General features: G+C 37.6%; 1 protein-coding gene across 4 annotated transcripts in view; it reads right to left on the bottom strand.

Annotated features, from left to right (window-relative positions):
- The window catches only part of osbp2b (oxysterol binding protein 2b), an 80921-nt gene that overhangs the window by 41691 nt on the left and 21116 nt on the right, over positions 1-18114 (bottom strand). For 2 of the 4 annotated variants that reach the window (XM_079871035.1, XM_079871036.1), the window contains exon 3: positions 6600-6808. In XM_079871035.1, the coding sequence (XP_079727161.1) occupies positions 6600-6808 (209 nt within the window). Of the gene's footprint in view, positions 1-6153; positions 6227-6599; positions 6809-17141; positions 17615-18114 lie in introns of those variants that run through there. The other 2 variants (XM_079871038.1, XM_079871039.1) reach the window with 2 other exon arrangements.

The following is an 18114-nucleotide window of genomic DNA, read 5'->3' as shown; positions in this document are numbered from 1 at the left end:
AAAAGCTTGAGATCAATGATGTGTGAGTCTGACCCACTTCTCTGTCTCTCACTTCCTTCAGGAAATCACTCTAACATCATCGTCTTTCAGCACAGCTCAGGCTGACAAAGACAACCAGATTTTTCAAACCTTGTCTAGACCAAATCACGCTTCGTCGCTGATAAATAAAGCCAAAATGGAGACGCCATGTGTGACAAACTAAGTACACCCTATGATTTAATTGCTTGTAGAACCAACTTTAGCAGCAATACATTGAAGTAATTGTTTTCTAATGACTTTATCAGTTTCTCACATCATTGTGGGGGAATTCTGGCCCACTATCTTAACAACATTGCTTCAGTTCATTGAAGTTTGTGGGCATCTGTTTATGCACAGCTCTCTTAAAGGTGAGGTAAGCGGTAATTCAATTTGTTATTATTTCCTATTTTGTGTTAAATAAACCATGACACAGAGTAATATTTCAAGTTTTGTTGATCATCTGAGGTTGTATTTACCTTAAATTAAGACCTGCCACGGACCACATGATTTTGTATTATGTCCTTATACATAAAACCATATAATTCAAAAGGTTGTACTTTCTTTTTCACATGACTGTATATGACTGTATATAAAGTAGTCAACATCTAAAGTGAATTAAAAATCGTTCATCAAATTTATACATGAATTTTGAACAACACCGTTTTTGTCTTAGGACAACTTAAATTAACTTTTTTGATCCACTTCAAATGTTGACTACTGTGTATATATACAGTGCTATGCATAAGTTTAGACACCCATACTAAAGTTGACTAAAAAGAGGAATAAAAAATCATCTTTTGGAAACTGAACTTAATGCCTTAATTTAAAAAATTAGGAAAAATCCAACCTTTAAGGACACCAATTTTCTTTGTGAATGAATAATGTATCGTAAATAAATAAATGTTCTTCCTTAAAATACAGGGTGCATAAGTTTGGACACCCCTATGTTAAATTCCCATAGAGGCAGGCAGATTTTTTTTTTTAAGGTTTTTTTTTTTTTTTTTTTTAGGATACTATGCATCCTGATAAAGTTCCCTTGGCCTTTAGAATTAAAATAGCCCCACATCATCACATAGCCTTCACCATACCTAGAGATTGGCATGGTTTTATTTCAGTTAGCCTAATAGCTAGTTTGATTTGCATTGAGAGATGATCTTATGGAAAGTACTCCATGCCAATCTCTAGGTATGGTGAAGGCTATGTGATGATGTGGGGTTATTAAAATAAATACTTAAAAATAAAAATCTGCCTGCCTCTATGGGAATTTAACATAGGGGTGTCCAAACTTATGCACCCTGTATTTTAAGGAAGAACATTTATTTATTTACGATACATTATTCATTCACAAAGAAAATTGGTGTCCTTAAAGGTTGGATTTTTCCTAATTTTTTAAATTAAGGCATTAAGTTCAATTTCCAAAAGATGATTTTTTATTCCTCTTTTTAGTCAACTTTAGCATGGGTGTCTAAACTTATGCATAGCACTGTATATATATATATATATATATATATATATATATATATATATATATATATATATATATATACACAGGTGCTGGTCATATAATTAGAATATCATCAAAAAGTTGATTTATTTCAGTAATTCCGTTAAAAAAGTGAAACTTGTATATTATATAGACTCATTACATGCAAAGTGAGATATCTCAAGCCTTTATTTGTTATAATTTTAATGATTATGGCTTACAGCTTGTGAAAACCACAAAATCAAAATCTCAGAAAATTAGAATATTACATGAAATCACACAGTAATTACACAGTAATCCCATGGTCATTGAACCAGGTTTTGGTTATTTTGGCAGTGTGGGCAGGTGCAAATCCTGCTGGAAAATGAAGGAAGCATGAAGTGCTCTGGAAATGTCCTGGTAGACGGCTGCGTTGACTCTGGATTTAATAAAGCACAGTGGACCAAAGTCCTCTTTTCTGATGAGAGCAAATTTTGCATCTCATTTGGAAACCAAAGTCCCAGAGTCTGGAGGAAGAATGGAGGCACACAATCCAAGATGCTTGAAGTCCAGTGTGAAGTTTCCACAGTCTGTGTTGGTTTGGGGAGCCATGTCATCGGCTGGTGTTGGTCCACTGTGCTGTCCACTCAACGCAGCCGTCCACCAGGACATTTCCAGAGCACTTCATGCTTCCTTCAGCAGACAAGCTTTATAGAGATGCTGACTTCATTTTCCAGCAGGATTTGCACCTGCCCACACTGCCAAAGAACCAAAACCTGGTTCAATGACCATGGGATTACTGTGTAATTACTGTGTGATTTCATGTAATATTCTAATTTTCTGAGATTTTGATTTTGTGGTGTTCACAAGCTGTAAGCCATAATCATCAAAATTATAACAAATAAAGGCTTGAAATATCTCACTTTGCATGTAATGAGTCTATATAATATACAAGTTTCACTTTTTGAATGGAATAACTGAAATAAATCAACTTTTTGATGATATTCTAATTATATGACCAGCACGTGTATATAGCGTGGTAAAGTGATGTCCCGCCTGGGAAAATTTACATATTAAACACATTACACATTACATATTATAAAGAGACACTTTATTTAAATATTATTAAAAGAATTTTGTAAAAATATAATGTAGTTGTGCATTTAAATGTAAATTGTGTAAAGCAATTAAACATGCCAAATTGTGCAGACATAATTTTGGGGCAGGCTGTTTAGTTTTTGGGGTCTTTGGGGTCAGTATTAATACTTTTATTCAGCAGCGATGCATTACATTGATCAAAAGTGATAGTAAAGATATTTATATTGTTACAATGATTCTACTTCAAATAAACGTGGTTCTTTTGAACTTTCTGTTTCAATTATTTAAAATTGCTTACACACAATTTCTGAAACCATGGCTTCTTTTCTCACACATCTCTTGCAAAAGCAAACACTTCATTCAAAACTATTTTACTAACTTCTAAAAATTGTGTTTTTGCATAGTAACTCTACATACAAACGATTAGCCATACACACCAAACTACACACGGATATGACAAATGTGAAACACTACTATCTTGTGTCTTCAGTGTGCACAGCAGTTTGTCATAGTACTCACACTAACATGTACTGTATGTGCACAAATACACTCAGATATATGTATGCACAATTGTAGCGCAATTGATGAACTACAGTCACTGAACTGAACCGAATCAACACTGAACTGACTTGAGCTGAATAATGACACTATTGGCTGTTAAAACTGCTTTAGAGCAGAATTTGAATTGGTTACTATGAAGCTGCTTTGAAGCATTCGGTATTATATAAAGCACTATAGAAATAAAAGTGACTTCACTTGTATGCATATTCGGTATACAGTATATTATATAACAAATTATTTTACAAATATACAAAATAAACAGAAATGCAATTTGTTTCTCAAAATTCGATTTAGGTATATTTACACTAAAAACAGAAATGCAAGGGAGTACATTTTTTTTACTGTTTTCACACATGATCACTGGTAAATGAGTGTGACATTTAAATGGCAGTGTTTTCCAATTGAAACACAAGAGCTGTTAGTTTTGAATGATGGGTCTAATGTAGTGAACTGTGCAGTTTTCAGACTTGGTCTGAATATTAGGTAGCCTATATGAGTGTATGGTTTCACTGAGTAGGCCTCAAGTAGCACCACTTATAGTGTGCAAGCGATTTTAAAAAACTGTAATCAAAAACTCTTGACAAAAACAGTTTCCACAAAATATTTAGCAGCACAACTGTTTTCAACATTGACATTCAATAAGAAATGTTTCTTGCAATAAATATGGGAAATATGGAAAAAAAGAAATATGCAAGAAAAATACTAGTCAGAAAAATACTAGTCAAATGCAAGAAATATGCCCATGGGCACTAAAGCAGCATATTAGAATGTTTTCTAAAGGATCATGTAACACTGAATACTGGAATAACTGGACTTTCCATCACACTAATTTTGTAACTTATTATGGATTTATGCAAGCTATATGATCTATATATATATAGTCTTAAATGAAAGGGTCCAAATTTTATTGTGAGTACTTCTCCAAATGTAATTGGCAAAGTAAGTGGAACCTGGGGAGGTTTCAGGGTGATTTTACTGACCTTGACAATTTGTTCTTTTGAACATGATTTATTACTGACCAACCGTTCATGCTAATACATGGCACACAGAAAATGGGCATGAATCATTATTGTTTGAGATTTTTGGACTGACCACAAACACAAAAGACACCATCAGCATTCAGTCTGTCATTCTTACTGACACACATAATGCTCACATAGACAGAATACACAGAATGCCAGAGCACCGCAAAAATAGAAAGCTTGAGTTTGTTTGTGTGTGAGAGGAAAGAGTGGGCAGCGTCTGGAATGGAATGAAGAGAGGGGGCTGGAGCAAAGCCAGTGTTTCATATGGATGAGAGTCTGACATACAAGGGAGATTAGAGAGAAAAATTAAAAAAAGAGCTCTGTTGTCATGTGAGCTCTGACTAGGTTCTCATGAGAACTGAAATCACGTGCCAAAATGAGCACTCCTGTCCCCTTGTGGTGAACCTGTTAAAAGCAGAAGACTTCTTTTCCCCCGTTTTATCCCACTTATAGCAAAATATCTTAACGTTAAAAAAATCGTATAAAAAATATGCTTTATAAAAATATTTGTATTTTATTTTATGTCAAATATAAATGAAGTACATGTATAGTTAACATCTGCAGCGGCGAGATCATAAAACACACGTTCTAATCAAAAGCAGAAGCCATCTGCTTCAGGAGCTCAATGACAGCTGTGTATGTCACAGGAGATGAGCGTATCAGGTCTCAAATATAGGACAGCGCTGTAACATGGCGAACGTGCTGACCTGCTCTGACCCCCGAGTACTGCCAAAAAACTAACACAACACACTGAGTGATTCCTACTGTCTTGTATGATAACATTTAGAGCTTGTATTTATCTGCAAACACATGCAGCAAAAGCTTTACTATAGGAAATAACGGCTAAATAATGACTTCGTGGGAAAATGAAAATCATGCTGCATGCAGTACCGTCTCATCTAGCCTGGTTCAGCACTCAGTTAATGAGAAGTATGAACAGATCTATTTTTTTCAGATCTTGTGATTCAAGCCAGAGACTATTACCGCCCATTCGACAGCTCAATGTTCAGGTCAAATACATCTTTAGGGAAAAGAGAGATTTGACCTATCTGAAGCAAAGCAATGACCCACATAAGATACCACAAACTAAACAATCCACGAAAACAACTTCTTTGACCCACTCCAGTCCAAATGCAATCATTTCAGGTCTCAACAATAAGGATTGCCTGAACAGCATGATCATTTCACACCAGCTGACAGAGCTGTCTGTTGTCTCATCAGGCCAGTGCTGGATTCTCACTAAGTCTAATATTCAAATTTAAATATTTGGTTTTCTATGATATATTGACCATTGTAACTCAATTCTAATGTTATCCAGCTGGAATATGAAGGGTTTTAAAAAAAAAAATTAAATTTTTTTTTTTTAAATTTATTTTCAGTACTTTAGTTTATTACTCTTTTACTTCTCGCGACTTATATATAAACATGCCAATTTAATATGTATTTTTTTCTTTTTTACTTGAGCTAAAATGTACTTTATTGTTGGTGTTATTATTTTTATTATTTTGTTAACTGTTGTTGTCATATTATTATTGCATTTATTGTTTGGCAAGGCTTTTTTTAATGAAAATCAATAAATTAAAAAAATGGTTTTTTTTTTTTTTTCAGAAATAGTGTGTTATAGCTTAAAATGAAATAATTTAATTACATTTATTTCCTTACATCTTATATTATTAATTCAAAGATTGATTATATAATTACATTGACTTAAAAACTACAGTACTTGTAAACAAAACTTAATTTTGCTTTTAGTTAATTAAATAATTAAAAATTATAAAAAAAGATTGTGGTGGGGCCAGTGAAAATCCATTGGCAGGGCAAGTACAAATTTGATCTACTGACCCAGCCTGGCCAATAGAAGGAAAAGAAAATCCTTGTTGTTGAGCCCTACATTTGTTCTGCAAGCAAACACCTTTTTTTTTACTCTGAACTACACACCAACCCTGTAAACATGATGCAAAGCTTCTGTAAGAAGCCCGTTCACCTTACCAGACTGATAACAGTGTGTTTGCGGGGCTGTGTGGCCATTGTCTAAAAGCACAAACATTTTCCACTCAAACCCTTTATACAGCAACTCAATTAGAGCAGATAGAAGCTTACTGCCTAAAAACATGGAACCAAAAGAACATTTCTGTACTGTTTCAGTTACACAGTAACACACTTTCAACCACATGACAAGATGCCATGTTGTCAGTATGGTCAGTGAGAGTCCTGATTTGCAACTTTAGCAACTGTAATATGACCTGTTGATGCTAGGAACCTTTATGTGATATGTTGATTATAGCTGAATCATTAAATCATACAGCATGTCCCACTTTATTTAAGGGATAATAATCATTTAAAAGCTCAACACAATTACACAGTTACAACGATCCATTTCAGCTGAAAAATATGAACTCAAAAAACTCAAACTGTGTTGATTAGAGTCTTGTTACCGGACTGATCGTTCATCATTCGGATGGCTTTGGCCTTAGCCAGCTCCAGTGCTGTGACCCATCTCTGCCTCTCCACCTCTGTGCTGGCTTTCAGATGATAAGTGCGCCCCCCGCTGCTCAGAACAATGTTGCAAGCGTCTTCTGTGTCGATGTGCGCCGTGGCCAGGTTGATGGTGCCGCGACACGTATGGGCCATCTCCGCCTGCGTCCTACCATGGAGCGACCAAAACGTGGAGGGGAGACAGGAAATCAGAGGAAGGTGTTAGTACATGACGGGGAAAAAAAGACACGCGAGAGAAAAAAATAAAGGACAAAGGACAACAAGAAGAGGCACAACATTGTTAAATAATTAATACAAATTTCCAGTTTGGCTAAATGAAGCTGCATTACTTTTTAAGCATATACTGTACGTGTGTAGGATAGCATACTGTGAATGAAATCACATGTACATTGAATGACGTGATGTAAATCAACATAGATCAGACGTGTGTAAGAGAGAGAAACGCTGAGCACCCATGAGCGTTACGTTACTATACACAGCTGCATACTGAGCGGGCAGAGAATGGAGGTTAACGGCTATTGTGTGTCAGCTGGCCAAACAACAACACTCAAACAATCCAGCCAGTGTCAGAGAGAGAGAGAGAGAGAGAGAGAGAGAGAGAGAGAGAGAGAGAGAGAGAGAGAGAGAGAGAGAGAGAGAGAGAGAGAGAGAGAGAGAGAGAGAGAGAGAGAGAGAGAGAGAGAGAGAGAGAGAACAGAGCCTGATGTAAACCCTGATTGAGAGATCAGGAAGAGAACTTACAGTCCCATTATCAAACCACAAAAAAACTACTGAGGCATATCCTTATGGAAACACAACATTCCTCAAACAAGCAAAAGAGAAAAGCAGCACAGTATGATAAATGCAGAACTAGCTTTGTTCACTCTGTTCTCTACAACATCCCTGACCTCAAAGGCTTCATAAAAATCTCCATTAGTGAGAGACTGATGCATCACTCAGGAAGATCAATCAACAACGTGCCATTCGAAGATTATTGGCAAATGCAAGCGTTTTGATTACAGAATTAATTTTATTCTTGTTTTTAATTTATTAATAAACTAGAGTAAAAGACTAGTAGACAAATAAGATTCAGTTCATTTAAACTGACAAATAAAAGTACAGTAAAATGATTCTCTCTATAAATATGAGCTCTAAAAAATGACATGTATAATAATTAACAAGAATGTAACAGAAACATTGTTAGACATCATATCAACAACCCTAACATTTTGGAATAAAGACAGAGAATGATAGATATAGAACTGTAGAGTGGTAAAACAACTCAAAGATAGACAGAACGATAGAGTGAACGATAGGTAGTATAGATAGAAAAATAGATAGAATGGTAGAACAATAGATAGATAGAACTGAACGATAGGTCAAACAATAGATAGACAGAAAGACAAAAAGACAGACAGACAGACGGTGAAATGTCTGGTTGAGGGTGTCTGGTCTTAGTGAAATAACTCAGGCCTGAAAGGATCCCAGAGCCTCTTGTGAGTCTGTCAGGCCATTCTGAGGAACTCTAATTTAACCAAGCCTTAGAAGGCCTAACAAAAGCTTAAAGCCTCACAATACACAGTTAAAGAAAGACTGAGATTACGAAACACTGATCCAAACTCCACCACACCACTGGCGCTTTGCTGACTCTCAGAAAGAATGGGACAGTAAAAGGCATGAAGTGACAAAGAGGAGAAGCAGAAAGGTGGGGAGACACAGAGAGCAAGAAGAGCAAGTCTGTCTCTGTGTGTATGTCTGTGTGTGTGTGTGTGTGTGTGTGTGTGTGTGTGTGTGTGTGTGTGGTGGTGTGTGTGTGTGTGTGTGTGTGTGTGTGTGTACTGCTCTGGTAACCCGGTATCTGTTGCACATCTCTAATGGAATGTCAAAGCTCTGACCTCTCAGAGAAATTGTGAGAAGCACTCCACAGGTCAGAGCCATACATATTTTTGAACAAAATTTTGAACAAAAACATATTTTTTTCTTCTTTTTTTTTCTTTTTTTCTTTATTTTATTTCAAAGACAAATGCTATTGTTTGTACAGAGATTGCATTTTTTTTATTTTCAATCAGCCAGACATTTCTGAAACAGATACACACTGCATTTGTGGAAATTATTGTGTCTGTAATTTTATGTTTATATTTTCCAGCAGAAGCGTATGTGCGCATGAGTGTGTTCTAAAGCAGTGGATCTCAACTAGTGGGATGCTAAATGTCAAAAAATTTACAAATGCTAACCACTCTTTCGGTGTGTTTTTTTTTAAGGAATTACTTAAAAAGGCTCACAGGTAACCAGTTAGAGACAGTCAGACAAATCTTCCACTGAATAAACTAACTGAATCGTTTACTGAATCATCATCTGACTCACTAAAACTGCAAGTTTGCATTACTTTTAGTGACGGCAATCTTGAAAAAATGTTGTGTACAAAAATTTGTATTATTACTGACGGGTTGTTTATGACTGCAAAAGCACAGTAGCACTGAATTATTGGCTGCCGAGTGCATGAACCATCAACATTCAAGAGTCATTTAGAAAGCACAATTATACATGTTCTAATTCAGTCTATGTCATGTTAAAAATTAATACACTGTAAGGCTGAAAATACTGGTTGAGGCCCGGTCTAGAGACAAAAGGGCCCTGCTGGCTAATTAGCATTTGACCTCCCCCATACAACCTCACTTCCTCTCACAAAATACTAAGAACTCACACAAGAACATGGTTTAATGTGAATGTTTATCATTGACTGTTATGTTTTTGGTGTCATTTGAAATGTCTCAAAGTGAGTGGTACAGATATCTCATATCCAGATAGATAAAATAAAAGGTAATAAGGTTTATAGAAGTTTAGAGAAAACTGGTTAAGCCATTTGAGGGTGGTCTCCCCCATCCCCCATGTCACCTGGTCAGGAGGATAAAGGAAGGTGTGCTCCCTCTCTCGGGTCTCTTCTTTGCTGGACACGAATGGAATAGGTGATTTCTCTCTCTGTCTCTCTCTCTCTCTCTCTCTCTCTCTCTCTCTCTCTCTCTCTCTCTCTCTCTCTCTCTCTCTCTCTCAGGTACAAGCTGGATAAGATTCTTTGGTGTAACCAATGTATAACCATGTTCTAGATATTTGAATTGATTGTGGAATTGATCTCTGATATCTGAAATATAAAATTGTTACATGTGATTATTCTAACTGATTTTGGCATTGCTCATTTAATGGTTAAAAGGAATAGTCATACATTCGCTCACTTTTAGTGAGGCACAGATGTTATTAAAACCTTTCATTTATGGAGTCAGATGAATTAACGAGTAAATACATATGATTAATGTATTACAAATTTAACCAACCAATGCTTTGCATGAGTGAGGACAGAACACGTGATAACCTTCCCCGTGTATTGGCGAACCGAGATTGGACCAATATATCGGGCCTTACAACAGTATGGGGCTTATGCAGTTCATGGCAATACTACTACATTTTAATGTTTGATAATAAAAAAACATCCCTCGTAAACCTAAACCAGGAAAAAAAGGCATTTTCTCTTTACAGATACGAGGCACTGTGGTCTCCCTACAGCGTGTGTGTGTGTGTGTGTGTGTGTGTGTGTGTGTGTGTGTGTGTGTGTGTGTGTGTGTGTGTGTGTGTGTGTGTGTGTGTGATGAACGTCTGCTGGCTACATTTACAGTTTCAGGCCTTGTGGGGGCTGATGGTCTGATAGTCAAGCAAACCAAGTAATTGGCTGAAACCAAACTCAGGTGACAGAGTCACTAGGGGGAGGGAGAGACACATTCAGCTCACAGACCAAACATCAATGACCATATTCATCCAACCTCTCTAGAGCGGAGAATTCATACTTAAACCCAACCCAAGCAGATCGGAGAAAGAGAGAGAAAGTCGGTGGGAGGAGGTATGGAGGGGTAAAAGCAGAGATCTTAAATTAGCTTCACCCACCCTGCAGGGGACAGACTGGACACAAATGGCTGTAAGTGGGTCAGAACTGAGAACATGAAGCCAGGGTGAGGAAGAGAGAGGAAAAGAAAGTTGCAAAAATAAGACTCAGAAAAGGGGATGGGAAAGTATGAAGCTCGTTTCCGCCACAGAATAAAAAATAAAAACGTAATTGCAACTTTTTATCTCACAATTTTTTTATCACAATTGCAATTTTACAAAAATTGCAAAAAGTAGATTCTCACATGCAAGAGACAAACACACACTCAGCAATGACTGACAATCACTCAAACTGGAAAATGTATTCAGTCCAAAAATAACTGAAGGAAGTATGCAAGTTTCAGTGAACACATCGTGCAAAGAGTCTGAATGACATTCCAAAACACCCCGTTCTTCTCAGTTAACCTCCCATAAACCCTTGAGGGACACAACCTCCACTCAGATCATGTGACCGCATTCTTCCCAGCAGAATAGATGTTATCACTCATTGCAAAAGAAGGTCAAGCATTGTCTGGGAGCGAACGAGATAGAGATGCCCTAAAAACAGAAAATTAGCCTAATAGCAATTATTGTTTTAATGACCTGATTATTGTTTAACAAGTTTTGCCTAATACCAATTATTGTTCTCATCTGTCTTTACAATCTTCCAGTTAAATGACATACTTCTCTCTGGTGTGCCAGACCTTTCCAATCATTTAGTCCACTTAAATCTGCCTCCATCCAATCAACAACTGATGGTTACAATCAAATCCCGTTCTTTTTTCCTCATATGTAAGTCACAATATGGATTTTTTTTTTCCTTTTTCAATAATCCATTAATTCAGATGTTTCATATGTCACAATATGGAAGACATTATCTGCTACTTCCATTACATCTCCTGTAAATTACTGAACTGTGTGTGTACAGAACAGGATTAAAAGGTGAACTGACAACCGAATTTATCTGCGGTGTGTATGTGGCCCAGAGACGGTTGCCTGGATGTTCTGAAAGGTTGCTAGGGTAATTACCTAAGGTCTAAGCAAACAACAGTAACTATCTGCTTCCAAAAACATCCTAATAAGACTGATTTCATTTAAAAATACAGATACCGTCAGACACCTTGAATCAGATTCGGGCAGGCTCACTGACTAAAACGGTTTCCACTGCAATTGGTTACAATAAGAACATCAGAACATAATAAAGATGGGAGAAATGTCTCTTAAGAAATCAAACATGCATAAAAGGAAGCAGTCAGCGTGTAAGAAGAAAAAAAAAAAAACAGGAGGGGAAGATATGTGACTCATCACAAGGAGGGGGAGGGAGGGGGGTGCTGTGACCGAGTGCAATTTACGCAGACCATTACACTTTAACGTGTTTTAGCACTGCAGATGACAGAACTGTGTGTGGTGGAGGGTAAAACTAACACATCAGCAGAACACATCCAAGGCTTCCTATAGAAAGCCTCAGCATTTTCTTCAGCGTCTGCGTCAGTGTGACAGCACTACAGGGAGCTGAGTTCTTCAGAAGTGCACATTGATTAATGTGTCTCTTAGTAATGATCCACAAGTCTATATGACAGCAGGATCAGTTCGATCCAGCCCATTGAAATGAGCCCAGAGAGAGGAAGAGAAAGTGTGAATGTGAGCATACAGAGATCAGCAGCATCCTCTCAACAACCCTCGCATGACTCACAGACACATGAGTTCAGAGAAGGATAGGCAAAATAGATTGAATGCATTATGATGCACCACAATATCATGTGATTTCTGATCAAAATGAATTCAGAAATCATGGTACTGTTAACAAGTTTAATTAATGGACAAATAGAATGAACTGGTACCTGGCCTGATTAATGAAAAAAAGCATGAGCTTCTTGTTACTGTGCTGTTAGAGGAGTCAGCAGGCTTTAACTCCCAGTACTTTCTCATCCCCCACTAAGATGCTTCTTCACTAACTGAACCATAGGAATTTAGGAAATGATATGAAGACAAATGAAAGTTCTTAGCCAAAATTAAAAAATTATGAACATACTGGGCAGAAAAGCAAAAATGCAAGTGTAAAATTAGACTTTGGAAAATAAATAAACAAGTTTTTTTATTAATACTTTTATTCGGCAGGAACCTATTAAATTGATCAAAAGTGACAGTAAAGACATTTAAAATGTTACAGCGATTTATATATTTTTTTAAAACTTTCTTTTGAACTTTCTATTCAACAAAGAATCCTGAAAAAATGAATCACGGTTTCCACAAAAACAAAGACAGTTCTAACCAATTAATAAGAAACGTGTTTTTTTTTCAGCACCAAATTTGAACGATTTCTGAAGGATCATGTGACAATTAAAATTCTGTTTTAATTAATTCATCACAGGAATAAATTACCAAATAGAAAACAGTTATTTTACAATATTACTATCCTTACTGTATTTCTGATCAAACTTTTGAGCATAAGAGACTTTTTTCAAAGAAATCTTACCAACCCCAAACTTTTGAACCGCAGTGTACATGCATTACAAATAGATACAAATATTGATACAATGATCTGAAATATTTAATGAAATATAGTGAGAAATAAAATTGTGCTATATCAATAGAATATTGTATTGGCTCAGTTGCACAATGTTTAAATGTGGATTTCTTATCAAAATGACCATTTGGGGCCGGTTAGACTGATATAAGCTGAAAATAAGAGATTGCTGATACAGAGGCCACCCAGAGAGTCCGAGTTGGCAGTTCTCTGCATTTAAGTGCTGTGATGTTGTAATTGTGCATATTTCGCATGCAGCATGAAGCAGATTTGCCTGAGTTGTACAAATCTTTCCATTCGCTTGACTTGCAATATATTGACCACTAATAGACTAATAAAAATGTAGGCATGACATACATCTCTTGTATTTGAGCAATGGTGCATTATGCAGTGCACATACTCAGGCCAGGGATACAGGTTCACATCTAAAGCATATCCTTTGCTTTATCATAAGCCCAGAAGTCTCCTCTACTAAATCTCATATTTCCACAGAAGAAAGAAAGTCATTCAATTTGGAACAACATGAAGGTGAGTAAATCGTGACAGAAATGTAGGTTTCGGGCGAACAATCCCTTTAACTAGAACAGTTACTCTTCCAATCATTCCAAGGAATTATTAAGAAACCATTCATAATCTAATGACTGTTGTCATACACTGGCTCTAAAACATATTCACACATTTACTGTTGCTCTCTCTGGCTCTGTAACGGCGTGTTTGGCAGGTTGATTTGGCAGACATTAGCGCAGCACGTTATCCAGACACTTCATTGTGTTGGCTACGTGCGCAAGGTTGCCAGAGCTCTCCGATGACAGCAGATCTAGCTTTACACCACTGCAATCACCTTCCACCATAATAGACTATTAATAGAGGAGAGAAGCAAGAGAGACGCTTCTTCTCTTTCACAGTCAGCAGTGTCGCTTTCCCTTCAGACTCTCCAGAGAGGGTGGAAACCCGGTGGCCCACTGTGTGAAGAGTCAGTAGGCTCACAGGGGCTGCCCAGTAGAGATACGGAATGATGGGTATTGCTTCAGTGCTCTTACAAGAGCCTTTGCCCTCATTTCATTAGCCGCTTGACTACAGATCTGCTCCATGACGCTATCACGATGACCCTCATGACCATCTGATAACAATACAGTTCTGACAACAAAAAGGCTCTCAAACACTTCCTGGATGTCTTCAGTATGCCTTGCTGGATTGGTGTTTAAGCTGGTAGGTACAATTTTGAAGACTGAATGACATAGGATAATACCAAAGTCCTTTATGCTGCCTTCAAGTGCACCTGTGAAACTCGTACCTTTGGCCACATTTACACAGCAACAGAATACGGTTCTCAGTCCTGTTTTTGAGTCCTTATGGTTACGTTCACACAAAGTTCAGTTAATTACGGGACTGACAAACGCATAATATAACCGAACTCACACCTGTATGTTTTCAGGACTCGCAACCGCATTCTCAGAAAGCACACTGTGTGAACAGAACAGGACTGGACCACTAGTTGTTTGTCACATCAGTGCAAGAGAGCTGTTCAGCGCTGCACAAACACCTGTCTTCTAGCCTAGGTGTTGCGGATTTTCGTGTGTGGTTTCGCTTTCGTTAACTTACAGAGATAGAGATATGAGCTGTGTGTCATCTGAAGGTTTTAGATCCAGTCACTGTTCTCCACCAGAGCTGCTCCCACCAGTTTTGTGTTGATTTGAAAAATGATGGAAACACTGACCTATAATATAAATAATTTCATATAATATATCTACATAGAGATCAGTGAGTGGAAAGCAAGTCTGTAGCGCATGATGTTAAAGTGATAGTTCAGCCTAAAATGAAAGTGAAGGAATTAGGCTACTTGATCATGTTGATCCAAACCCGTATGAGTTTTCTTCTGCTGTGGAACACAAAAGAAGATATTATAAAGAATGTTAGTAATCAAACAATTTATGGTAGCCATTGACTTGAATGGTAGAAAAAAAATACTATGGAAGTCAATGGCTACCGTCAACTGTCTTACCACCATTCTTCAAAATATCTTATTTTGTGTTTAACAAACTCATACAGGTTTGGAACAACATGAGGGTGAGGAAATGATGACAACATTTTCATTTTTGGGTGCACTATCCCTTTAATCACTCAATGTTAATCACTCACTTTGCTTCACATTTAGTGATACCATGTACAAAAAGGTGATAGAAACTAATAATTGTCATCATTTGGAATTCAAATGTAGATATATAGGTTTATTCTTCACAACATATTTCTTTAGTGTAGTTTAGACTACTTCCATCATGTTATGTTTCCGACATCATGAATGCATGACATGTCATAATGAAGAAAGCCCGACCCTGAGGTACAAGTTTCCCAGGTGCACTTGAAGGTAGCATATGTTCTATGTATCAACCTGAAAAGGAAAATACCAAAATCTTCAAAACTATTTGTCAAAGGATGCTAAAACTGATATTTTAAATTATATTTGAAATAAACAACAATATCATACATTCTGTTTCTTTACCTTAAATCAGCCTAAAAAAAACTTCAGGCTGGTCCGGCTAATACAAACGCACATTGTACAATAAACAAACAGGTTCTTGTAAATGCAAGAACTTCAAGGTGAGACTTCTATTTACAGTAGTTGTGATAAGTACAGGTACAGGTTTTTTTTTATCATACATCTTTCCAGGAGGTCTATTTCCTAATACTTTCAACATGCTACAGGGCAATAAAGTCTGCTAAAAAGGTCAATAATCTCAAGGCCACTGTTATGCAATATTTCAAAAACTGCAGAATCACCACTAAAAGGACATTCTATGACAATTATAACCATCATAGCTCAGGTAAGAGATATTGACATTGTCCTGTATGCATATTGTTATCCAAGATACATAATGAGCAATCACTTACACATTTCAATGGGCAATATTTCTGCTCGACTAAATCATTAAATGCTTCTCTTATGGGACAGACCTAGCTGTGGTAATGAAGCAATTAAAAGTCCATAGTAATTAGGTTCTGTGACAGTTAACTCATGTGATCCTCCTGTCTTCCTGACACACAGGGAGAGATGAAACATGATTACCACTGCTGGCTCAAGGGCCTCTTAAACAACAGGTGGAACTGCCCGAGTTCACAGGTGACACATGTGAGGGAGGTTTAAATTTTAAAGAGAAACTGTATCACTGCATACATAGGCTTCACATCATCAGATATCTCAGCCCCTGTCACACAAAAAACAACACAATGACCTAAATGTGGTTTATATATATATATATATATATATATATATATATATATATATATATATATATATATATATATATATATATCTCCGTTGATCCTCGAAAAACGACCTTTAAGATTCTTCCTTTCACTTTAATTAAGTCACTTTTGACTAAATTACAGTATTGTTGTTTTGTTATATTTTAAGGGAAACTGGTTACCATGGTAATTTTTTGTAAGGATGTCCTGGATTGGTGTATGGTTGGCTAAAAGCTAACACTGGCTACCACATCTGTAGCTGACCAGAAGCTGAATTCGGACCATAATAAATTACTGGTTTGCCAATTTCTCCATAAAAACAAGCCAGAAATATGATTAGACCGGAATTTGTAAGACACGCCCACATACACACGGAGAAGTCGGTTGTCAAATATTAAAGTGCAACGACTCTCATAACACGAGCGTCACAGAGGATCGCAGAATGAGAATATCCATTGACGTTAGCATGAGCGCTAGCTGACACGCTAATAAAAACACAGCGTACTGTTGTCATTTATTAGACAGTAGTTTATCCGTTCATAATGACATTTGAGGAACTGGTTTAAAAGAAACACATGGTGGCAAAATGAGTCGAGAGTTTTGAGGGATGGACTAGCAGCATCTGTATACACTAGAGACGCGCACATGAAGTGCGCTGATTGTCCTCATGTGTATTTGACAGCTCTCATGACCTGCCTTGACATGACTGGTCGGCCAGTATAGCCCAATTATGTGCAAATATGCATTCTTGTAATAATGACACCAACACAGCTGCATGATAAACAAGACCATGCGTGCATCTGAACGCGTATCATTACGTTACCTGTAATAGGACAGCAGTCCATTGCTGAGCACGAACCATCTGCGCTGGTAACCTTTAATGTAGTTAGTCCATTTAAAGAGCCAGCCTTTGTACGTGTCCGAGCCCGGGACTGGTGTCCCGCTCGCTGGCGTGGACGAGCCACTCTTGCCCTGCTCGCTCATCCTCCTCCTGCCCCGGTCCACTGCCGCAGAGTGATGATGATGTCGCCGCCGCTGCTGCTGTTTGCAGGATAAACAAGAAGGAACTGCTGTGAGAAAGGACACGATCCTGCCGGGGCCGCTGTAGGGAGCGGCCACTCTCCCCATAAACTCTCCGCCGATGCGCTGAGATGGACGGGCTGCCGGAGGAGGAGGGTCTGGGTCTGGGCAGGGAGAGAGAAACAGCGCACTCTCCCCGATGACAGAGAGATGAAGAGCAGCGAGCGTGAGAGCAGAGCGACGACCACTGGCGGCGCGAGAGGAGCGCGCGCTCTGAAATCACCCGCGCACTACACACATGCATACCTCCAGAGTTGGTCGCATTTTACTCTACACTGTTCATGTTAAACAAACATACGTACGTACTGAGTAATGCAAAGCAAGTGCTTAATAATAAAGTGTATTAGAAATGTTTTCTATCGTAGACACCTTTTCTATATTTAATTTATTTAAGGGTATTATGTACATGTAAATAATATCACGTTCTGCTGGACTATTAGCTCCGCTGTTAAATTAACTTAAATCTTTCCAGCAAGTTCTCGACAGGGAAAACAGTTCTACAAGAAGCCAAACGGACTGGAACCAATAGCCTAAGTGGAGCGGGGTGACTCATCTCAAAGCTTTCTGTTATCACTCAATCGCTTAAACTCCACTCCAGGATTTCTATTAGCCGTTCCACATAATTCACACTGGTGAGAAAACCTTGTGAATGTGTGAACAAAAATATTGACAAATCATAATTCATATTGACTGAAGGAATGCATGAGCGTTCCATC

This window comes from Squalius cephalus (assembly GCF_949319135.1).
Source record: "Squalius cephalus genome assembly, chromosome: 5".
In the NCBI taxonomy this organism is placed as follows: Eukaryota; Metazoa; Chordata; class Actinopteri; order Cypriniformes; family Leuciscidae; genus Squalius; species Squalius cephalus.
Note: the sequence above shows the minus strand (reverse complement) of the source record. Positions and strands in the feature narration are given on the sequence as shown.